This window comes from Meles meles, chromosome X, assembly GCF_922984935.1.
Source record: "Meles meles chromosome X, mMelMel3.1 paternal haplotype, whole genome shotgun sequence".
Classification (NCBI taxonomy): Eukaryota; Metazoa; Chordata; class Mammalia; order Carnivora; family Mustelidae; genus Meles; species Meles meles.
The window spans coordinates 44,766,103-44,791,829 of NC_060087.1; the positions used below are offsets into that span (position 1 = coordinate 44,766,103).

At 38.8% G+C, this 25,727-nt stretch overlaps 1 protein-coding gene across 1 annotated transcript; it reads right to left on the reverse strand.

Annotated features, from left to right (window-relative positions):
- Window positions 1–14,364: 14,364 nt before the first annotated feature.
- LOC123934622 (hsc70-interacting protein-like) lies at window positions 14,365–15,690 on the reverse strand. The gene is made up of 2 exons (XM_045994760.1): window positions 14,919–15,690; window positions 14,365–14,709 (listed from the first exon to the last, which is right to left on the reverse strand). Exons 1-2 carry the CDS (start codon window positions 15,681–15,683, stop codon window positions 14,365–14,367), a joined length of 1,110 nt encoding a protein of 369 aa, XP_045850716.1. The 5' UTR covers window positions 15,684–15,690.
- Between the last annotated feature and the right edge of the window lie 10,037 nt (window positions 15,691–25,727).

Genomic DNA, 25,727 nt, shown 5'->3' on the forward strand with positions numbered 1-25,727 from the left:
ACTCCTTTATTAGCTTCAACAGTTTGGGTGGATTTCTTAGAATTGTCTGTCTACAAGATTATGTCATCTGTTGAATATAGTTTTACTTCTTTCTTTCCTTCTGGATGCCTTTTTTTTTCTTGCTTTTACTTTGGTTAGAACATCCAATTCAAAGGTAATAGAAGTAGTGAGAACAGACATTCTTGTTCCCAATCTTAGGAGGAAAATATTCAGTTCTTTAGCAGTAAGTTTGATGGTAGCTATGATTTTTCATAGATGCCCAACTTCAATACTTACCCTAAAGCTACAGTAATCAACACAGTGTGGTATTGTTAAAAAAAAAAGAACAGATCATTGGAATAGAATAGCCCCAAAATAGACCCACACAAATATAGTCAACTGATCTTTGACCAAGATGCAAGGCTAATTCAATTGATAAAGGATAATCTTTCAACAAATTATGCTGGAATAACTGTACAACCACATGCAAAGAAATCTAGACAAAGACTTTATACCCATCTCAAAAATTAACTGAAAATGGATCATATAAATGTCAAACTATAAAATTTTTAGAATATAATATAGAAAATCTAGGTAACTTGGCTTAGTGATGAACCCCCCCCCATATATTTTGTTTTACATTTTAGGGATTTTCATATAAGATTTCATCTTGGCTTGAACAAGTATCATTTTACATTTGTGGCAACAAAGGTTTCTGGACTTACCTAGGGTCACAAAACATAGCAAGTGAGTGGATATTCAGATCCTAACCAAAATCTGTCTGATGCTGTGGTGATGATTTCTTTGATATAACACCACAAGCATGGTCTAAGAAAGAAAAAATTGCTAAATTGGATTTCATTAAAATTAAAACTTCTGCTCTGCAAAAGACACTGTTAAGAGAATGTAAAGACAAGCCACAGAGTAGAAGGAAATATTTGCCAAATACATATTAGATAAAGTACTTTTTTTTTTTTTTTTTTTTTTTTTTTTAGATAAAGTACTTTTATCCAAAGCACACAAAGAACTATTAAGATTCAACAGTAAGAAAACAACCCAATTTAAAAATAAGCAAGATATATGACTAGAGGTACACATGCGTGCATCTGAGCTGGTCCCCGTAGTCATGTGACCCTTGATTCTGAATTTTCTCCACTACAGTCTTCCTCTTCCTAGCTCACACTGGTAGAATCCTGACTTATGGCTATAGGCATCCAAGTATTCTATCCCCGCTCCCCTGACAACTAAGCCTTGATTTGTCAGAATACCCAAGGAAAACACTGGCAGGATGGAGTCATTTGTGGCTGATGGTATGTTATGGGTTCTCTTTTCTTTTGAAATACTGTGTTCATCTCAGCATTTTTTCTCAAGTCTGAAGAAGGATTACACACACACACACACACACACACACACACAAACACACTTCACACATTCTTCTGGAAGGAAGGAGGTAAGTTGGTAGTGGAAGAGGGTATGTGTCTGCTTAGATGGGCTTGGGGATAGACAGTTTCTTGGTTCAGAAAGGGAATGCAAAACAGTACAGCCACTTTGGAAGACCATCTAACAATTTCTTACAAAGCTAAATATAGTCTCACCTTACAATCCAGCAATCACACTTCTTGTTATTTGTTTAAATGAGTTGGAAAGTTATGTCTGCACAAAACCCTGCATGTTAATGTTTATAGTGGCTTTATTCATAATTGCCCAAATTTGAAAACAACCAAGATGTCCTTCAATATTTGAATGGATAAGGAAGATGTGGTCCATATACACAATGGAGTATTATGCCTCCATCAGAAAGGACGAATACCCAACTTTTGTAGCAACATGGACAGGACTGGAAGAAATTATGCTGAGCGAAATAAGTCAAGCAGAGAGAGTCAAGTATCATATGGTCTCACTTATTTGTGGAGCATAACAAATAACATGGAGGACATGGGGAGATGGAGAGGAGAGGGAGTTGAGGGAAACTGGAAGGGGAGATGAACCATGAGAGACTATGGACTCTGAAAAACAACCAGAGGGTTATGAAGGGGCGGCGGGAGGGGGTGGGGTGGGGTGGGAGGTTGAGGAACCAGGTGGTGGGTAATAGGGAGGGCATGTACTGCATGGAGCACTGGGTGTGATGCCAAAACAATGAACACTGTTATGCTGTAAATAAGCAAATAAAAATAAATAAATTAATTTAAAAAAAAATAAATAAAATCTAAAAAAAAATATTTAAATGGGTAAACTTTGCTAGATATATACAATGGAATATTATTCACAATAAAAGAATCTATCAAATCATGAAAGACATGGAGGAAACAAACGCTAAGAGAAGCTGATCTAAAAAAGCTACCTACATACTGTAGGATTCCATTCATATGATGTTCAGGAAAAGGCAAAACTACACAGATAGTAAAAAGAGCCATCATTGTCACCATATCAGAAGAAGAGAAGGGGGTGGATGAATATATAGAGCACATGGGATTTTTAGAGCAGTGAAATTCTTCTGTATGATACTGAAGGGGTAGATACATGACATTATGTATTTTCAAAACCCACAGAATGTTCAATTGAAAGAACCCTTATATAAGCTATGGATTTTAATAATAACATATCAGTATTGTTCCTTGATTGCAATAAATGCACAATACTAATGCAATATGTAATAATAGAGGAAAACTGTGGAGTGGGCAGAGGAAAGAATGGTAGTATATGGGAACTGTCTGTACTTAACTCTTCAGTATTTCTCTAAACCCAAAACTGCTCTAAAAAGGTCTGTCAAAACAAAAAGGGCTTTTTGCACGGGGTGACTTTGAGGCAGGTCAAATAAAGATGAGTCATAGGTGTGGGTGTTTCCAAGAATTGCCAGACAAGTCAGTGACAATTCTTTAGAAATGGAACTTTTGGGGAACCTCAAACTGTCAAACCTGATCTTTGCCCTCCAGGGGCTGTTAGACTATTGATTTTCACAACTACCAGGGTTGTCAGGCTCTTATTTTTCAAGGCTACTGTGGATCTGAGGAGATTGGAATAAGGCAAGCTAAAATGTCCCAAAGCTCACTCTTGTCATAGATGTTCAGCATTTTTCTTGACTAAATCCTCCTTGAATTGGTGCAAGCTTTTGATTAATTCCCAAGTTCTGAAAAAAATTGATCTTTTTTGCTGTCCTCACTGTCCTCACTGATTTTATTGAGGAGTTGATTTTTGGTGGTCCTTGCTCCACCATTCCTGAAATGCTCCTCTATTAAGCTTCATTTTACTGTGATTTGTCCCAGAGATTCATAACTCCATGCCTTCTCTGCTCATTCTTTTGTTCAACAGATATAAATGGAGTTCCAGAGATTATAGACTATTTCTCACTACCCTATAAAGTTTTAAACAGACCTAGAAACAGAGTGTGTATGTATGTATGTGTGTGTATTTACACATGCACCCCACCCTCAATGTATATGCATCTCAATCTATCCTCCATCTATTCCACATGCAATTTCATTTGTAAGTAGAGTTTTTTGGCAACTAGAGTTAATATGGAGGAAAAAGATGATGTCCCTACACAATGGGTTGTTGCCTCATAAAATGCTTTTTATCACTTTCTCATCTTTGTGGATTTGAGTGCTTTTATGTTCAGTAAGCAGAGAACTGACCCTGCACCTAGTGCTTTTATCTCACCCTGGGAGTGCCTACGGAAAGATACTAGAGAAAGCGAGATGACAGGGGGTTTTGGTCAGAGAGGTAGAGGGAAATGGATTCCCACACACCAGAAATGTATCAAATCCTTAATGTCTGTTAAAAGGAGTAATCTCAAAAATGGCTACAGAGTATAAGGAGGCTTATTACCTCTACTACTTTTCACCAAAATGCCAGTTCAGCTGATATCTGTCAGGATTCTTTTCTGGCACTACCTACACATTGTACCTTAGTGGAATTATGCTATGTTTTGCTGATGTTACTGCTACTGGCACCTTAGTTGTTAAATCAGATAGAACTTCACAGTGCTAACTCCTGGGGGGTAAGTGAGATGGGAAATGAACATTAAAATGAGTCTAATTTCTCCCCCCCCTTTTTTAGACCCTTACCTACCCAGCTGAAGATATTGTTGTTTCTGAAACTGTCAGTGAGGTTGTGTCAAAATCATTAGATAGCATGGGTCTGCCAGTCATCTCCAGGTGATTAGGATGATTCTTAGAGAATCTTTCATTGCAAACCTGTTGGGATTACCTGCACTTGGAATGTGTAACCAAATACTGCAGGTGAGAGTTTTGTTTCAGTCTCTGCCTATTCATAGCTAATGTGACTAACTCCAGGATTCCCAGGGTTCAGATGACTCCCAGTTTTGTCTTTTTAGGAATGGATACTGTGTAGTCAAAAACTTTGGTATTGAGACCAGGGAGAAAGTAGACATAAAAGCATGAAAAGGGATACAGCCACTTTTGCAGAGCAATTCCTTTGGTGTCTTTTATTTCTGCACCAATGGACCTAAATAATTCCTGGCATTATTGATTTTTTTGACTACAGCATATTTTATTACACTTTACTGGAACGTTATATGTTTTGTATCAGGTTAGGTATGCCTAGGAATTATAAGGAAATAAGTAAAAGAGCAAACCACTAGTCTCTATCAGTCTGTGTCCATTGTACCCCAGGACCACCCTGATTATGTCTTAGTTGCAGTAGGATCCTATCAAAACAACATTGCAATGAACAGAAGATGGCTCTGAATTTGAATACTTTAGTGTAACCAGGTGGAAGAGATATTTTTGTCTACCCCACCTCTCCACCCAATGCATACACGTGTCTGTTATATCCGTCAATAGCTGGGTAGCACAGAGAGGAAGAAGGTCTGTGGTTCTATGGAAATTCTCTGGATCCATGCATTTAACATTAGCTCACAAATTTCCTCATTCCACAAGAATGCAGACCTCTCCATCATACTCCATATCTCTCTGCTTTTCAGATTTTATATCTCCCAATGAGATGAGTGTATTTTCCCCTCCTAGAGTATACACACACTGCTGTCTTATTCTCCATATCCCCTTGTAAGCCAGGAATGGGTAAATGATTGGGAAGAAAACCTGTTTGTGACTTCTCTAGCCCTTACTGTGTCCTTTCAGTCTAGTAGTCTAAAATTGTCTGTGGAATCCAGCTGAGAGAGATTGTCAGATGAAGAAAGAGCCCTTATTAACCACTATAGCTCTTTGCCCCAGGTTTCAAACTTCCAGCCACCAGAACTGTGAGAGAATAAATTTCTGTTTTTTTAAGTCACACAAATTTAAGTTTCTGGTAATTTGTTTATGGAAGCCCTAGGAATCTAATACAGTAGATAAATATAAAAGCTAGTACAGTAGATAAATATATTAGTATTTTTGGTTTGTCACTCCTAGTTTTTCTATTTACTCAAAAGATAAATGTATAAAATGATAACTATAAGTCTGTTGATAGGGATACAATATGTAAAGATGTAATATGTAACAATAACAACATAATGGGGTAAGAACAGAGTTATATAGGAACAGGGCTCTTGTGTAATAATGAAGCTAAGTTGATATTAATTTAAATTAGATTGTTATAAATTTAAGATGTTAATTGCAATCTGTAGGCTAACTTAAAAAAAACCTTAAAATATGCAGGAAAATAAGTGAGAAGAGGATAAAACTGTATATTAAAAATAAATTAAACACAAAAGAAGGCAGTAATTGAGGAAATGATGAACAAAAAGTATAGGATATACAGAAAACAAATAGCAAAATGGTAGAAGTAAGCACTTCCTTGCCAGTAATTACTTTAAAAGTAAAATGCATTACACTCTTGAATTAAAGGCAGAGATGGGCAGAATAGATACAAGAAACATGATCCTATTATGTATTGTCTACAAAAGATACACTTTAAATTCAAAGGAAAAAAATAAATTAAAAGTGAGAAGGTTTAGGATGGGGGATCAGGTGGTGGGTAATGGGGAGGGCACGTTTCGCATGGAGCACTGGGTGTTGTGCAAAAACAGTGAATACTGTTACGCTGAAAAAATAAATAAAATGAAAAAAAAAGTGAGAAGGTTTAGAGAGCTGGCTATAATAATATCAGATAAAATAGATTACGTCAAAAATTGCTACAAGAGATGAAGACATTATATATTGAATAAAGGGTTAATCCACCAAAAAGATACTAAAATTATATGCTCACTTAAAAATAGTTTAGAGATAGGGTGGCTGGATTATGGACACTGGCGAGGGTATATGCTTTGGTGAGGGCTGTGAATTGTGTAAGACTGATGATTGACAGACTTGTACCTCTGAAGCAAATAATACATTCTAAAATAAAATAAAATAAACAAATAAAAATAGTTCTAGAATAATATGTAGTTGGATACTTCAATACCACACTTTTAATTATGGGTGGAAAACCTTGAGAGTAGGTGAAGAAGGAAATAGAGAATTTGAACAACATTATGAATCAACTAGACCTAACAGAGATACAGTTGACCTTTGAAGGATGCAGGGGTTGGGGTGCTGATCACCCACACAGTTGAAAACCCAGACAAAACTTTTGATTTTCCCCAAACTTATTTATTAATAGCCTACTATTGACTGGAAGCCTTACCGATAACATAGACTGTTGATTAACACATATTTTGTATGTAATATGTATAGTACACTGTATTCTTACAATAAAGTAAACAGAGAAAAGAAAATGTTACTAACAAAATCATAAGGAGAATATATTTTCAGACTATAGTTCATTTATTTAAAAAAAACCGTGTATAAGTGGACCCACTTATATACAGACCATTATATGTTCTGTATACATGTATACAGAGCATTCTACCCAACAGCAGCCAAATACTTATTCTTTTCAAATACATATGGAACATTCTCCACAATCGACCATATTTTAGTCCACAAAACAAGTGTCAGTAAATTATAAAAGACTGAAATTGCACAAAGCATCTTCTCCAGCTACAATAGAATGAAAGTAGAAATAACTAACAAAAAGAAAATGGAAAGTTGACAAATATGCTGCAATTAATTAACACACACCTAAACAACTAATGGATGAGAGAAGAAACCACAAGAGAAGCTGGATAATACTTAGAGATAAATGGAAAGGAAAAGACAACATATGAACACCTAGCAGAGACTGCAAAGGCAGTTCTCAGCAGGAAATTTATAGCTGTAAACAACCACATTAAAAAAGAAGAAATATCTCCAATCAATAACCTAATTTTGTACCTTGAGGAACTAAAAAAGGCAAACTGAAGCCATAGCTAGTAGTAGGAAGGAAATAATAAAGATTAGACTAGAAATAGATAAAATAATAGAAAAATGGTAGAGGAGATCAATGGAATAAAAACTTGGTTCTTTGAAATGCTCAATAAAATTGACAAAACTTTAGCTAAAATGAGCAATTTTAAAAAGAGAGAAAAGATGCAAATAACTAAAATCAGAAATGAAAGCAAAGCATCACACTACTGACCTTACAGAAATAAAAAGGATTATAAGAAAACACTATGAGGGGCTCCTGGGTGGCTCAGTCGTTGAGTATCTGCCTTTGGGTCAGGTCAGGATCCCAGGGTCCTGGGATCCAGTCCCACATCAGGCTCCCTGCTCACTGGGGAGCCTGCTTCTTCCACTCCCCCTGCTTGTGTTCCCGCCCCCCGTCATATAAATAAATACAATCTTTTAAAAAAGAAAACAGTATGAAAAACTGTATGCAAGCCAGACAACCTAGGTGAAATATACATATTCCTAGAAACTACCAAAACTGACTTGAGAAATAGAAAATCTGAACAGACCTATAACAAGCAAAAAAGATTTAAGTGCTAATCAAAAACATCCCCAAAGGAAAAGCCTAGGACCAGATAACTTCAGTAGTGAATTCTACCAAACCTTTAAAATATTAACACAAAGAGGGGCTTGAGAAGATAGTGGAGTAGGAGGACTACAAGCTCACCCTGTCCCACATTTGCAACTAGGTAACATCATCCAGACTGGCAGAACAAACTCCACAGCTAAATACAGAGAATCAGCTGCATCTGAAGGGTTAGGAAGGTCAGAAAGATGGAGTAAGAGTGCCTATAGGAGGAAGGGAGCTGTGTGCAAGGAAAGAACAGAGAAATGGGCACTTTCATCAGGGAGCTCACACTAGGAAGACTGATCCCTGTAGCCTTTGGCTGTAGCAGAGAGCCTGAATTCCATGAGTCTGTAAAAACCAGTGGGCCTTGGAACCTGGAGCTTTGGAGGTCACCTGACTCAGCAATGGGTGCACTCAGAAAACACGTGATACCTGGGTTGCCACCCTTAAAGAGACAGGCAAATAAAAATGGCAGTTAATATAACCTTCCCAGGATAAATGGGAGACAAATCTGTTCATACTGATTTTGGAGCATGTTGGTGGACCTCTCCAAAAAGCAAGTAGCTGGTAGGTGTCATTATCTTCCCCCATCCTTCAGCATAAGCACAGAGACATCTGCAGAAGGCAGGACTGCACAGAAACTTGCTACCTAACCCCTTGACAGTGTGCCACCTAAGAGTTCTCCTGAGGACTCATTCACACCAAATCTATTGACCTTGGCCCTAGGCTCAGGGCAAATTTGGTTAAAGTGCCCTGCACAGCTGCTGGGTGCACAGCTGCCACTGAGCACCACACACATCCACCACACCTTGCTTAGCTGTATGCCCCCAGACATCCTTGTGTCTTGCCAAGCTACACTCCCCTGGCTGCCATCATGCACTATGCCCAGCCAGGCACCCACAGATGCCCTTGCAAAATGCACCAAGTCACCTACCCCCAGCCACACTTGTGCTATTTGCCCAGCCACCACACTGAGCCAAAACACCACACCATGCCCAGCTGCATGCCCCAGCTACTGCTGTGCACTGCTCCCAGCCATACACAACTGGCCACCCCAGCATGAATCCCCAGGCACTGTAGTACCTCAAAGGATCTGGCATAGGACTAATGGCCCAGCACACATTTTGCTAACACTGCCATCTTACTTCCAAGTTCCTTGGTGGGCTTACCCTCCCCCCTCCAAAGGTGGCCTACCTGGATCCCATGAATACTACAGAGAGCAAGCACAGTCCACAACAGACACAAAATCAGTGCCAACAACTGCACTAAAAGGAAAAGCGATGCAGACACAAAAATAGGACATAAGCAACTCACATAGGATACTTTCCTGAAGTGCCAGATTCTGGTGAACAGAGGGTACTCTGGAACTACTTCTTCAAAAAGTTGCAACTTTCAAGAGCAGAAGACACAAGTGACTTTAATACACTGAAATAGATACAATGAGGCCAACAAAACAAGAAAATAGAGAAATTTATCCCAAATTAAAGAACAGACAAGGCCACAGCCAGAGATCTCAGTGAACTAAATATAAGTAAAATGCCTCATAAAGGATTTAAAGCAATGATCATAAGGATACTTGCTGTACTTAAGACAACAGTGGAAAGCATGAGAGAGACCCGCAACAGAGCAAAGGAATAATATGGGAGAGGTAAAGAGATCAATAAATGAAATAACAAACACACTTGATGGAATGAACAGTAGATTGGAAGAAGCAGAGGAAGGAATCAGTGACCTAGTAGACAGTAATGGAAAGTAATCAAGCTGAAATAAAAGAGAGAGAAAAGAATAATGCAAAATGAAAATATACAGAGAATTCGGTGACTCCATCAAAGGTAAAAATATATGAAAATATACAGAGAATTCAGTGACTCCATCAAAGGTAAAAATATTTGTATTATAGGAGTTCCAGAAGAAAAAGAGAGAGAAAATGGGGCAGATTATTTATTTGAAGAAATAATATCTAAAAAATTCTGTAATCTTGGGAAGGAAAAAGATACCCAGATCCAGGAGGCACAGAAAGCCCCAATAGAGTCAACAAAAGCAAACAGACATCAAGACATATGATAGTTAAATTTGCAAGTACAGTAATAAAGAAAAAATCTTAGGGACACCTGAGTGGCTCAGTTGGTTAAGCAGCTGCCTTCAGCTCAGGTCATGATCCCAGGGTCCTAGGACTGAGTTCTACATCAGGCTCCCTGCTCAGTGGGGAGCCTGCTTCTCCCCTTCTCTCTGTCTGCTGCTCCCTCTGCTTGTGCGCTTTTTCTCTCTCTCTGTCAAATAAATACATAAAATCTTTAAAAAAAAAAGAAAAGAAAAAATCTTAAAAGCAACAAAACAAGTCTGCAGCTCACAAGGGAAAGCCCATAAGGTTAGCAGGAGATTTTTCAACAGAAACTTGGCAAGTCAGAAGAAAGTAGCATGATAGATTCAAAGTGTTGAATGGGAAAAATCTCCAGCCAATAATACTCTACCCAGCAAGACTATCATTAAGAATAGAAGGAGAGGGACACCTTGGTGGCTCAGTCGTTAAGAGTCTGCCTTTGGCTCAGATCATGATCCCAGGGTCTTGGGATTGAGCCCCGCATAGGGGTCCCTGCTTGGTGGGAAGCCTGCTTCTCTCTCTCCCACTCCCCCTGCTTGTGTTCCCTCTCTCGCTGTGTTTCTCTCTGTCAAATAAATAAATAAAATGTTAGAAAAAAAAGAATAGAAGGAGAGATAAAGAGTTTCCCAGACAGGGGCACCTGGGTGGCTCAGTGGGTTAAAGCCGCTGCCTTCAGCTCTCATCGTGATCCCAGGGTTCTGGGATCGAGCCCCACATTGGCTCTCTGCTCAGTGGGGAGCCTGCTTCCCCCCCTTCTCTCTGCCTGCCTCTCTGCCTATTTGTGATCTCTGTCTGTCAAATAAATAAAATCTTTAAAAAAAAGAGTTTCCCAGACAAAAACAAAAGGAGCTTGTGACAACTAAACCAGCCCAGCAGGAAATATTAAAGGGAACTCTTTGAATGATAGAGACCAAAAGTGACACTATAAATGTAGGAAAAACATAAAAGTGGTAAAAATGAATATTTCTATAAAAATCAGTCAAGTCCTGGGCTCTTGTTTTTTGGGAGGTTTTTGATCACTGCTTCAATCTCGTTACTAGATATCGGTCTATTCAGGTTGTCAATTTCTTCCTGGTTCAATTTTGGGAGTTTGTAGTTTTCCAGGAATGCAACCATTTCATCTAGGTTGCTTAGCTTATTGGCATATAACTGTTGGTAATAATTTCTGATGATTGTTTCTATTTCCTTGGTGTTAGTTGTGATCTCTCCCTTTTCATTCATAATTTTATTAATTTGGGCTTTCTCTCTTTTCTTTTGGATTAGTGTGGCCAATGGTTTGTCGATCTTATTGATTCTTTCAAAAAACCAGCTTCTAGTTTCATTGATACGTTCTACTGTATCTCTCGTTTCTACCTCATTGATATCTGCTCTAATCTTGATTATTTCCCTTCTTGCATGTGGAGTTGGTTTGATTTGTTGTTGATTCTCCAGTTCTTTAAGGTGTAGAGACAGCTGGTGTATTCTGGAATTTCAATTTTTTTGAGGGAGGCTTGGATGGCTATGTATTTCCCCCTTAGAACCGCCTTTGCTGTATCCCATAGGTTTTGGACCGAAGTGTCTTCATTCTCATTGGTTTCCATGAATTGTTTAAGTTCATCTTTGATCTCCTGGTTGATCCAAGCATTCTTAAGCAAGGTGGTCTTTAGCTTCCAGGTGTTTGAGTTCCTTCTGAACTTTTCCTTGTGATTGAGTTCCAGTTTCAAAGCATTGTGATCTGAGAATATGCAGGGAATAATGTTAGTCTTTTGGTATCGGTTGAGTCCTGCTTTGTGACCCAGTATGTGGTCTATTCTGGAGAAGGTTCCATGTGCACTTGAGAAGAATGAGTATTCTGTTGTTTTAGGGTGGAATGTTCTGTATATGTCTATGAGGTCCATCTGGCCCAATGTTTCATTCAATGCTCTTATTTCTTTATTAATTTTCTGCTTCGATGATCTGTCTATTTCTGAGAGAGGCATATTAAGATCTCCTACTATTATTGTATTCATATCAATATGACTCTTTATCTTGATTAATAGTTTTCTTATGTAATTGGGTGCTCCCATATTGGGGGCATAGATATTCACAATTATTAGATCATCTTGGTGGATAGTCCCTTTAAGAATTATGTAGTGTCCTTCTGTATCTCTGACTACAGTCTTTAGTTTAAAATCTAATTTATCTGATATGAGAATCGCTACCCCGGCCTTCTTTTGAGGCCCATTGGCATGAAAGATGCTTCTCCATCCCTTCACTTTCAGTCTGGGTGTATCCTTAGGTTCAAAATGGGTCTCCTGTAGACAACATATGGACAGGTCCTGTCGTTTTATCCAGTCTGCAAACCTGTGTCATTTTATGGGCGCATTTAGGCCATTCACATTGAGAGTGATTATTGAGAGATAGGTTTTTATTGACATCATGTTGCCTTTGAAGTCTTTCTGTCTGTGAACAGACACTTCTCCAACGAAGACATACAACTGGCTATCAGATACATGAAAAAATGTTCATCATCACTAGCCATCAGGGAGATTCAAATTAAAACCACATTGAGATACCACCTGACACCAGTTAGAATGGCCAAAATTAGCAAGACAGGAAACAACATGTGTTGGAGAGGATGTGGAGAAAGGGGAACCCTCTTACACTGCTGGTGGGAATGCAAGTTAGTGCAGCCCCTTTGGAGAGCAGTGTGGAGATTCCTCAAGAAATTAAGAATAGAGATTCCCTATGACCCTGCAATTGCACTGCTGGGTATTTACCCCAAAGATACAGATGTAGTGAAAAGAAGGGCCATCTGTACCCCAATGTTTATTGCAGCAATGGCTATGGTCGCCAAACTGTGGAAAGAACCAAGATGCCCTTCAACGGATGAATAAAGGAAGATGTGGTCCATATACACAATGGAGTACTATGCCTCCATCAGAAAGGATGAATACCCAACTTTTGTAGCAACATGGACGGGACTGGAAGAGATTATGCTGAGCAAAATAAGTCAAGCAGAGAGAGTCAAGTATCATATGGTCTCACTTATTTGTGGAGCATAACAAATAACATGGAGGACATGGAGAGATAGAGAGGAGAGGGAGTTGAGGGAAACTGGAAGGGGAGATGAACCATGAGAGACTATGGACTCTGAAAAACAACAAGAGGGTTTTGAAGGGGTGGGGTGGGGTGGGAGGTTGAGGAACCAGGTGGTGGGTGATAGGGAGGGCACGTACTGCATGGAGCACTGGGTGTGATGCCAAAACAATGAACACTGTTATGCTGTAAATAAACAAATAAAAAAATACTAATAAAAAATCAGTCAAGTAACTCACAAGAAAATGTTATAAGATATGATACTATATACCTAAATGTGGGGAGGAGAGGGAAAAAGAATGGGTTCAAACTTAAAATGACCATCAACTAAGTATAGACTGCTATATGCAGAAGAGGTTATATCCAAATCTAATGGTAACCATTTATCTAAAACCATTAGTAAATGTAAAAGGAACAAAGAGAAATAAATCCAAGTATATTATTGAAAAAAATCAACACAACATGAAAGAGAAAGACAGGGAAGGATCAGAGGAAATCTTCAGAAACAACCACAGAACAAGTAATGAAATAGCAATAAATACATATCTATCAATAATTACTCTGAATGTCAATGGATTAAATGTTCCAATGAGAAGATACAGGGTGACAGAATTTGGATTAAAAAAAAAAAAAACAAGACCTATCTATATGCTGCATATAAGAGACCCTTTAAATCTAAAGACACCTGCAGATGGAAAGTGAGAGGATGGAGGAACATGTATCATGCAAATGGATGTCCAAAGAAAGCCAAAATGGCAATATTTATATCCAACTAGACTTAAAACAAAGACTATAACAAAGAGACAAAAATAATAAAGGGGAAATCCAACAAGAAAATATAACAACTGTAAATATTTATGCACCCAGCATAGGAGCACCTGAATACATAAAACAGTTAATAACAAACATAAAATAACTAATTGATAATATAATAATTGTAGGAGACTTTCACACCCCCTCTTACATCAACGGACAGATAATCTAAACAGAAAATCGATAAGGAAACAATGGCTTTGAGTGATAAACTGGGACAGATGGATTTAACAGATATATTCAGAATATTCCATCCTTAAACAACATATTACATTTCTTTTTTTCTTTTTTTTAGGGACTAACACACCCTTTTAATATGTTTTTAAATATTTTTAAGGTTTAAAAAGTGTTTAAAGTTTGAAGTTCCTAGTAGGAAACATTATCTGAATGAATACCCTAATGGCAAACCATTGTAGAATGTTTCAGTTGCATGGGGGAGCGGAGGGGTAAGGATTCTCTTCACAGCACCCCAGCTTTCTTCATGAGAAGGTCGGAGGTACACTGGTGTGTATTATTGCGACATCCATTAGGTGATCGAAGTTGCTTTTCCTTCAGCAAGGGCTTTATTTGTCAGAAGGGCATTATGCTTGACCTCCAAATTTGGCTGACAATTTACTGATGAGATTCATAACCTTTGGGTTGCTCTGATATTTTGACATATTCGCTGGGTTCTGGGCCACATCTTGGAAGGCCACCATAACTTCTGGATCCTGCATGGCTGCAAGAACTTCCGGATCACTAAGAATTTCATTGAGCCCAGGCATTCCTGCCATTCCAGGCATCCCCCCTGCCATTCCAGGCATCCCTCCAGGAAAATTACCAGGCATTCCCCCAGGAAAGCCACTTGGGAAAGAGCCATACTGAGCTCCTGATTGTCCTCTGGCTTCTTCCTCCCTCTGGGCTCTCTCATGTTCTTCCCAAGCCTTCTTAACCCTTTCTATTCTTTTTTTTTTTAAGATTTTATTTATTTATTTGACAGACATCACAAGTAGGCAGAGAGGCAGGCAGAGAGAGAGAAGGGAGGAAGCAGGCTCCCCTGTGAGCAGAGAGCCCGATGCAGGGCTTGATCCCAGGACTCTGGGATCATGACCTGAGCTGAAGGCAGAGGCTTTAACCCACTGAGCCACCCAGGTACCCCAACCCTTTCTATTCTTTCTTTGATCTCTCGCTCTTCACGTTTTCGCTCATACTTTCTCCGATGTTCAGCAATTTTCTGGGCCCTCGGTTGAACCTCTTTCAGCATTGCCCTAGCATCTTCATCATAATCCAGTTTACAAGCAAGGGCAAGATCATGTGCTGCTTCTTCCCAATGGCCGAGAAGTCTATGTGCTTTCCCGCGCCACTTATAAGGCTGGGCTGAATCAGGATTTATTTCAATAGCTCTGTCACGGTCTCGAATGGCAGCATTTGGCTTCTGTAATTTGATGAAGACACTGGCTCTCTTGGCATACAGAATGGCCAAGCGAGGATTTAGTTTGATGGACTCTGTGAACAAGTCAATGGCTTTCTGTAGTTCACCATCATTTAGGGCATCAATGGCAGCCACTTTTTTATCATTTGCCTGATCCATCATTTCCTCAGTTATCTCTACATTTTCATCTCCCATTTCTTGAGGGGCATCAGTATCTGGTTCAATCACATCTTCATTGTCAATTTCTAGATCACTTTCCTCACTTGATGGTTCATCTGCCTTTATGTTTTCCTCCACCTTCTTACTATCTGGTTTTTCTTCCTTGATACTGTCTTCTGATTTAGTTTTATGAGTGGCAGGTGGTATTTTATCCCCCATGCTCTCCACCCACTCCCGCAGGAAATGCATTTCCTCGGTGTGCAGAACGCTCGGATCCTGCTTACACATTTTCACAAAAGCCCGAAGCTCACTCACTTTGCGGGGGTCCATGGTCCAGAGGCAGTGGCAGGTGGCAGGTGAGGCTGAGGTTGCGACCCGATTCCAGGCACGGGTACTAGCTCAGCATGATTGTGTGGACGGGGGGTACATAATACATTTCTTAAATGCACATGGAACATCCTCCAGAGTAGATCACATATTAGCCCACAAAACAAACCTCAACAAATTTAAGAAGATTAAAATCATACCATGTACATTTTCTGACCACAGCTCTATGAAAATAGAGGTCATCATCAAGAAAAAATGGGAAAACTCACAAATACATGGAGGTTAAACAGCATGCTACTAAATAATGAATGGGTCAACCAGGAAATCATAGAAGAAATGTGCATGGAAACAAATGCAAATGAAAACATGTGGTCCAAAACCTCTGGGATGCAACAAAAGCAGTTCTAAGAGAGAATTTAATAGTAATACAAGTCTACCTCAAGAAGCAAGAATAATCTCAAATAAACAACCTAACATTGCACCTAAATGAGCTAGAAAAAGAACAAACAAAATCTAAAAACAGCAGAAGGAAAGAAATAGTGAAGATTAGAGCAGAAATAAATGATATAGAAACTACAAAACAAAACAAAACCAGAAGAGATCAGGGAAACCAGGAGCTGGTACTCTGAAAAATCAATAAAATAAATAAACTTCTAGCCAGACTTATCAAGAAAAAAAAGAGAAAGGACTCAAATAAATGAAATCACAAATGAGAGAGGAGGAGTAACAACCAATGCAGCAGGAATAGAAACAATCGCAAGAGAATATTATGAAAAACTATACGCCAACAAATTGGACAACCTAGAAGAAAAGGATAAATTCCTAGAAACATGTAAACTCCCCAAACTGAAGAAACAGGAGGAAATAAAAAATTTGAACAGACAAATAACCAGCAAAGAAATTGAGTCAGTAATCCAAAAACTCCCAACAAACACAAGTCTCTGACCAGATGGCTTCACAGGCAAAGCTACCAAACATTTAGAGTTAATATTTATTCTTCTCAAACTATTCCAAAAAATAGAAAAAGAAAACTCCCAATTTCATTCTAGGAGGCTAATATTACGCTGATAACAAAACCAGATAAAGACAGCACTAAAAAAGAGAACTATAAACCAATAGCCCTGATGAACAGAAGTGAAAAAATTCTCAATAAAATACTAGCAGACCAAATCCAATAATATATTTAAAACACCATTCACCACAATCAAATGGGCTTTAATGCTGGGTTGCAAGGGTGGTTTAATATTCACAAATCAATAAATGTGATATATCACATCAATAGGAGAAAGGAAAAGAATCATATGATCATTGCAATAGACACAGAAAAAGCATTTGATGAAGTACAACATCTGTTTATGATAAAAGCCTTCAACCATATCAGTCTAGAAGGAACATACCTCAACATAATAAAGGCCATCTATGAAAACCCCACAGCTAACATCATCCTTAACTGGGGGGAAACTGAGAGATTTTCCCCTAAGATCAGGAACAAGGCAAGGATGTCCACTCTCACCACTTTTATTCAACATATTTCTGGAAGTCCTAACCACAGCAATCAGACAACAAAAAGCAATTAAAGGAATTCAGATCAGTAAGGAAGAAGTGCAACTTTCATTCTTTGAAGATGACATGATACTCTATGTAGAAAAACTTGAAAGACTCAACCAAAAAACTGCTAGAACTTACAAACAAATTCAGTAAAATTTCAGGATACAAAATTGATATAAAGAAATCTGTTGCATTTCTATATATCAATAATGAAGCAGTAGAAAGAAAATTAAGAAAACAATCCCTTTTACAATTACACCCAAAATAATAAGATACCTAGGAATAAACCTAACCAAAGGGGTGAGAGACCTGTACTCTGAAAACTATAAAACACTGTTAAATTGAAGATGACACAAAGAAAGAAAAAGATATTCCATGCTCATGGATTAGAAGAACAAATATTGTTAAAAGGTCTCTGCTACCCAAAGCAATGTACACATTTAATGCAATCTCTATCAAAATACCACTAGCATTTTTCATGGAACTAGAGCAAAAAATCCTAAAATTTGTATAGAGCCATAGAAGACTCTGAATAACCAAAGCAATCTTGAGAAAAAAAAAATTAAAGCTGGAGGCATCACAGTTCTGGACTTCAAGTTATACTAGAAAGCTGTAGTAATCAAGCAGTATGGTACTGGCACAAAAATAGACACATAGACCAATGGAATGGAACAGAAAACTCAGAAATGAACTGACAAATTTATAGTCAATCTTTGACAAAGCAGGAAAGAAGTCCAAAGGGAAAAAGACAGTCTCTTCAACAAATGGTGCTACGAAAACTGGACAACAACATACAAAAGGATGAAACTGGATCAGTTTCTCATACCATACACAAAAATAAATTCTAAGTGGACGAAAGACCTAAATATGAGACCTGAAACCATAAAAATCCTTGAAGACTGCACAGGCAGTAAGGACCCTGACTGCAGCAACATTTGTATGTCCTGAGACAAGGGAAACAAAAGCAAAAAGAAATAATTCAGAGTACATCAAAATAAAAAGCTTCCACACAGCAAAGGAAACAATCAACAAAACTAAAAGGCAACCTACAGAATGGGAGAAGATATTTGCAAATGATATATTCAATAAAAGATTAGTACTCAAAATATATAAAGAACTTAAAAACTCAACAGTCAAAAATAAATAATCCAATTAAAAATGGGCAGACAACATGAACAGACATTTTGCCAAAGATGACATCCAGATGACCAACAGACACATGAAAAGATGTTCAATGTGAGTTATCATCAAGGAAATGCAAATCAAAACTACAATGAGATAACACCTCACACGTGTTAGAATGGCTACAATCAAGAACACAGGAAAGGACAGGTAGTGGCAAGGATGTGGAGAACAAGGATCCCTTTTGTACTGCTGGTGGGAAAGCAAACTGGTGCAGCCACCGTGGAAAACAGTCTGGAGGTTCCTAAAAAAGTTAAAAACAGAACTACCCTATGATCTAGCTATCTGAAGGATAGAAAACACTAATTTAAAGGGATACATGCACTCCTATGTTTATAGCAGCAGTACTTACAATAGCCAAGATATAGAAGCTGCCTAAATGTCCAGCGACATGCTAAGTGAAATAAGTCAGAGAAAAAAAATACCACATGATTTCACTCATATGTGAACTTTTTTCTGATTAATTAATTTATTTATTTTTTCAGCAAAACAGTATTCATTGTTTTTGCACAACACCCAGTGCTCCATGCAATACGTGCCCTCCCTACTACCCACCACCTGACTCCCCCAACCTCCCACCCCTGCCCCTTCAAAACCCTCAGCTTGTTTTTCAGAGTCCATAGTCTCTTATGGTTCGCCTCCCCTTCCAATTTCCCTCAACTTCCTTCTCCTCTCCATCTCCCAATGTCCTCCATGTCATTTGTTATGCTCCATAAATAAGTGAAACCATATGATACTTGACTCTCTCTGCTTGGCTTATTTCACTCAGCATAATCACTTCCAGTCCTGTCCATGTTGCAACAAAAGTTGGGTATTCATCCTTTCTTTCTAGTTTTTTTAATAAACATATAATGTATTTTTATCCCCAGGAGTACAGGTCTGTGAATCACTAGGTTTACACACTTCACAGCACTCACAATAGCACATACCCTCCCCAATGTCCATAACCCCCTCCCCCTCTCCCAACCCCACCTCCCCCCAGGAACCCCCAGTTTGTTTTGTGAGATTAAGAGTCATTTATGGTTTGTCTCCCTCCCAATCCCATCTTGTTTCATTTATTCTTCTCCGACCCTCCTAACCCCCCATATGGCATCTTCACGTCCTCATATCAGGGAGATCATATGATAGTTGTCTTTCTCCGATTGACTTATTTCACTAAACATGATACCCTCTAGTTCCATCCACGTCGTCCCAAATGGCAAGATTTCATTTCTTTTGATGGCTGCATAGTATTCCATTGTGTATATATACCACTTCTTCTTTATCCATTCATCTGTTGATGGACATCTAGGTTCTTTCCATAGTTTGGCTATTGTAGACATTGCTGCTATAAACATTCGGGTTCACGTGCACCTTCGGATCACTATGTTTGTATCGTTAGGGTAAATACCCAGTAGTGCAATTGCTGGGTCATAGGGTAGTTCTATTTTCAACACTTTGAGGAACCTCCATGCTGTTTTCCAGAGTGGATGCACCAGCTTGCATTCCCAGCAACAGTGTAGGAGGGTTCCCCTTTCTCCGCATCCTCGCCAGCATCTGTCATTTCCTGACTTGTTAATTTTAGCCATTCTGACTGGTGTGAGGTGATATCTCATTGTGGTTTTGATTTGTATTTCCCTGATGCCGAGTGACGTGGAGCACTTTTTCATGTGTCTGTTGGCCATCTGGATGTCTTCTTTGCAGAAATGTCTGTTCATGTCCTCTGCCCATTTCTTGATTGGATTGTTTGTTCTTTGGGTGTTGAGTTTGCTAAGTTCCTTATAGATTTTGGATACTAGCCCTTTATCTGATGTGTCGTTTGCAAATATCTTCTCCCATTCTGTCAGTTGTCTTTTGGTTTTGTTAACTGTTTCCTTTGCTGTGCAAAAGCTTTTGATCTTGATGAAATCCCAATAGTTCATTTTTGCCCTTGCTTCCCTTGCCTTTGCCGTTGTTCCTAGGAAGATGTTGCAGCGGCTGAGGTCGAAGAGGTTGTTGCCTGCATTCTCCTCAAGGATTTTGATGGATTCCTTTCTCACATTGAGGTCCTTCATCCATTTTGAGTCTATTTTCGTGTGTGGTGTAAGGAAGTGGTCCAATTTCATTTTTCTGCACGTGGCTGTCCAATTTTCCCAGCAGCATATAGTGAAGAGGCTGTCTTTGAGGACATGGAGAAGCAACATGGGGGGTTAGGGGGATAGGAGGAGAATAAATGAAACAAGACGGGATTGGGAGGGAGACAAAACATAAATGACCCTTAATCTCAAAAAAAAAAAAACTGGGGGTTCCTGGGGGGAGGTGGGGTTGGGAGAGGGGGAGGGGGTTATGGACATTGGGGAGGGTATGTGCTATGGTGAGTGCTGTGAAGTGTGTAAACCTGGCGATTCACAGACCTGTACCCCTGGGGATAAAAATACATTATATGTTTATAAAAAAAAAAATTGGAAGAGGAGGCTAACCATAAGAGACTATGGACTCTGAAAAACAACCTGAGGCTTTTGAAGGGTCAGGGGTGGGAGCCTGGGGGAACAGGTAGTGGGTAATAGGGAGGGCACATTTTGCATGGAGCACTGGGTGTTGTGCAAAAACAATGAATACTGTTACGCTGAAAAAATAAATAAATTAAAAGTTAAAAAAAAAGAAGTGGGCAGAGGACATGAACAGACATTTCTGCAAAGAAGACATCCAGATGGCCAACAGACACATGAAAAAGTGCTCCACATCACTCGGCATCAGGGAAATACAATGAACAGACATTTCTGCAAAGAAGACATCCAGGCAGCAACTTCTTCGATCTCAGCTGCAGCAACATCTTCCTAGGAACATCGACAAAGGCAAGGGAAGCAAGGGCAAAAATGAACTATTGGGATTTCATCAAGATCAAAAGCTTTTACACAGCAAAGGAAACAGTTCAGGAAACCAAAAGACAACTGACAGAATGGGAGAAGATATTTGCAAATGACATATCAGATAAAGGACTAGTATTCAAAATCTATAAGGAACTTAGCAAACTCAACACCCAAAGAACAAACAATCCAATCAAGAAGTGGGCAGAGATCTTTTTTCCATTGGACATTCTTTCCTACTTTGTCGAAGATTAGTTGACCATAGAGTTGAGGGTCTATTTCTGGGCTCTCTATTCTGTTCCATTGATCTACGTGTCTGTTTTTTTGTGCCAGTACCATGCTGTCTTGATGATGACAGCTTTGTAATAGAGCTTGAAGTCCGGAATTGTGATGCCACCCACTTTGGCTTTCTTTTTCAATATTCCTTTGGCTATTCGAGGTCTTTTCTGGTTCCATATAAATTTGCGGATTATTTGTTCCATTTCTTTGAAAAAAATGGATGGGATTTTGATAGGGATTGCATTAAATGTGTAGATTGCTTTAGGTAGCATGGACATTTTCACAATATTTATTCTTCCAATCCAGGAGCATGGAACATTTTTCCATTTCTTTGTGTCTTCCTCAATTTCTTTCATGAGTACTTTATAGTTTTCTGCATATAGATTCTTAGCCTCTTTGGTGAGGTTTATTCCTAGGTATCTTATAGTTTTGGGTGCAATTGTAAATGGGATTACTCCTTAATCTCTTTCTTCTGTCTTGTTGTTGGTGTAGAGAAATGCAACTGATTTCTGTGCATTGATTTTATATCCTGACACTTTACTGAATTCCTGTACAAGTTCTAGCAGTTTTGGAGTGGAGTCTTTTGGGTTTTCCACATATAGTATCATATCATCTGCGAAGAGTGATAGTTTGACTTCTTCTTTACCAATTTGGATGCCTTTAATTTCTTTTTGTTGTCTGATTGCTGAGGCTAGGACTTCTAGTACTATGTTGAATAGCAGTGGTGATAATGGACATCCCTGCCGTGTTCCTGACCTTAACGGTAAAGCTTTCAGTTTTTCTCCATTGAGAATGATATTTGCGGTGGGTTTTTCATAGATGGCTTTGATAATATTGAGGTATGTGCCCTCTACCCCTACACTTTGAAGAGTTTTGATCAGGAAGGGATGCTGTACTTTGTCAAATGCTTTTTTCAGCATCTATTGAGAGTATCATATGGTTCTTGTTCTTTCTTTTATTAATGCATTGTATCACATTGATTGATTTAGATGTTGAACCAACCCTGCAGCCCTGGAATAAATCCCACTTGATCGTGGTGAATAATCCTTTTAATGTACTATTGAATCTTATTGGCTAATATTTTAGTGAGAATTTTTGCATCTGTGTTCATCAAGGATATTGGTCTGTAGCTCTCTTTTTTGGTGGGATCCTTGTCTGGTTTTGGGATCAAGGTGATGCTGGCCTCATAGAATGAGTTTTGAAGTTTTCCTTCCATTTCTATTGTTTGGAAGAGTTTGAGGAGAATAGGAATTAATTCTTCTTTAAATGTTTGGTAGAATTCCCCTGGGAAGCCATCTGGCCCTGGGCTTTTGTTTGTTTGGAGATTTTTGATGACTGTTTCAATCTCCTTACTGGTTATGGGCCTGTTCAGGTTTTCTATTTCTTCCTGGTTCAGTTGTGGTAGTTTATATGTCTCTAGGAATGCATCCATTTCTTCCAGATTGTCAAATTTGTTGGCGTAGAGTTGCTCGTAGTATGTTCTTATAATTGTCTGTATTTCTTTGGTGTTAGTTGTGATCTCTCCTCTTTCATTCATGATTTTATTTATTTTGGTCCTTTCTCTTTTCTTTTTGATAACTCTGGCCAGGGTTTTATCAATCTTATTGATTCTTTCAAAGAACCAGCTCCTAGTTTCATTGATTTTTTCTATTATTTTTTTGGTTTCTATTTCACTGATTTCTGCTCTGATCTTTATGATTTCTCTTCTCCTGCTGGGTTTAGGGTTTCTTTTTTGTTCTTTCTCCAGCTCCTTTAGGTGTAAGGTTAGGTTGTGTACTTGAGACCTTTCTTGTTTCTTGAGAAAGGCTTGTACCGCTATATATTTTCCTCTCAGGACTGCCTTTGCTGTGTCCCACAGATTTTGAACCATTGTGTTTTCATTATCATTTGTTTCCATGAATTTTTTCAATTCTTCTTTAATTTCCTGGTTGACCCATTCATTCTTTAGAAGGATGCCATTTAGTCTCCATATATTTGGGTTCTTTCCAGCTTTCCGCTTGTGATTGAGTTCTAGCTTCAGTGCATTGTGGTCTGAAAATATGCAGGGAATGATCCCAATCTTTTGATACCGGTTGAGACCTGATTTGTGACCCAGGATGTGATCTATTCTGGAGAATGTTCCATGTGCACTAGAGAAGAATGTGTATTCTGTTGCTTTGGGATGAAATGTTCTGAATATATCTGTGATGTGCATCTGGTCCAGTGTGTCATTTAAGGCCTTTATTTCCTTGTTGATCTTTTGCTTGGATGATCTGTCCATTTCAGTGAGGGGAGTGTTAAAGTCCCCTACTATTATTGTATTATTATTGATGTGTTTCTTTGATTTTGTTATTACTTGGTTGATATAGTTGGCTGCTCCCACGTTAGGGGCATAGATATTTAAAATTGTTAGATCTTCTTGTTGGACAGACCCTTTGAGGATGATGTAGTGTCCTTCCTCATCCCTTATTATAGTCTTTGGCTTAAAATCTAATTTATCTTATAGAAGGATTGCCACCCCAGCTTTCTTCTGATGCCCATTAGCATGTTAAATTCTTTTCCACCCCCACACTTTAAATCTGGAGGTGTCTTCGGGTTTAAAATGAGTTTCTTGTAGGCAACATATAGATGGGTTTTGTTTTTTTATCCATTCTGATACCCTGTGTCTTTTGATTGGGGCACTTAGCCCATTAACATTCAGGGTACCTATTGAGAGATATGAATTCAGTGCCATTATTAGCCTGTAAGGTGACTGTTACTGTATATTGTCTCTGTACCTTTCTGATCTACTACTTTTAGGCTCTCTCTTTGCTTAGAGGACCCCTTTCAATATTTCCTGTAGAGATGGTTTGGTGTTTGCAAATTCTTTCAGTTTTTGTTTTTCCTGGAAGCTTTTTATCTCTCCTTCTATTTTCAATGATAGCCTAGCTGGATAGAGTATTCTTGGCTGCATGTTTTTCTTGCTTAGTGCTCTGAATATATCATGCCAGCTCTTTCTGGCCTGCCAGGTCTCTGTGGATAAGTCTGTTGCCAATCTAATATTTTTACCATTGTATGTTACAGACTTCTTTTTCCGGGCTTCTTTCAGGATTTTCTCTTTGTCACTAAGACTGGTAAATTTTACTATTAGGTGACGGGGTGTGGACCTATTCTTGTTGACTTTGAGGGGGGTTCTCTGCACCTCCTGGATTTTGATGCTTGTTCCCTTTGCCATATTAAGGAAATTCTCTCCAATGGACCTTCTGCTCCCCTCTCTGTTTCTTCTTCTTCTGGAATCCCAGTTATTCTAATGTTGTTTCATCTTATGGTGTCACTTATCTCTCGACTTCTCCCCTCGTGGTCCAGTAGCTATTTGTCCCTCTTTTGCTCAGCTTCTTTATTCTCTGTCATTTGGTCTTCTATATCATGAATTCTTTCTTCTGCCTCATTTATCCTAGCAGTGAGAGCCTCCATTTTTGATTGCACCTCATTAATAGCTTTTTTGATTTAAACTTGGTTAGATTTTAGTTCTTTAATTTCTCCAGAAAGGGCTTTAATATCTCCAGAGAGGGTTTCTCTAATATCTTCCATACCTTTTTCGAGCCCAGCTAGAACATTCAGAATCATCATTCTGAACTTTTGATCTGACATATTACCAATGTCTGTGTTGATTAGGTCCCTAGCCTTTGGTACTGCCTCTTGTTCTTTTGTTTGTGGTGATTTTTTCTGCCTTGTCATTTTGTCTAGATAAGAGGATATGAAGGATCAAATAAAATACTAAAAGGGTGGCAAAGACCCCCAGAAAAATGCGCTGTAACCAAATCAGAAGAGACCCCAAATTGTGGGGGGGCGAAAGGGGATAAAAAGAGGTTCAGAAGGACGAATACCCAACTTTTGTAGCAACATGGACGGGACTGGAAGAAATTATGCTGAGCGAAATAAGTCAAGCAGAGAGAGTCAAGTATCATATGGTCTCACTTATTTGTGGAGCATAACAAATAACATGGAGGACATGGGGAGATGGAGAGGAGAGGGAGTTGAGGGAAACTGGAAGGGGAGATGAACCATGAGAGACTATGGACTCTGAAAAAGAACCAGAGGGTTATGAAGGGGCGGCAGGGGGGTGGGGGGGTGGGAGGTTGAGGAACCAGGTGGTGGGTAATAGGGAGGGCACGTACTGCATGGAGCACTGGGTGTGATGCCAAAACAATGAACACTGTTATGCTGTAAATAAACAAATAAAAATAAATATAAA

What these genes read in the sequence shown, in the direction of transcription:
- LOC123934622 (XM_045994760.1), bottom strand. Translation starts at nt 15,683, where the DNA reads ATGGACCCCCGCAAAGTGAGTGAGCTTCGGGCTTTTGTGAAAATGTGT. An exon ending in AAAGAATAGAAAGGGTTGGG is followed by an intron (nt 14,710 to 14,918) that starts GTACCTGGGTGG and finishes GAAAGGGTTAAG; the next exon opens with AAGGCTTGGGAAGAACATGA.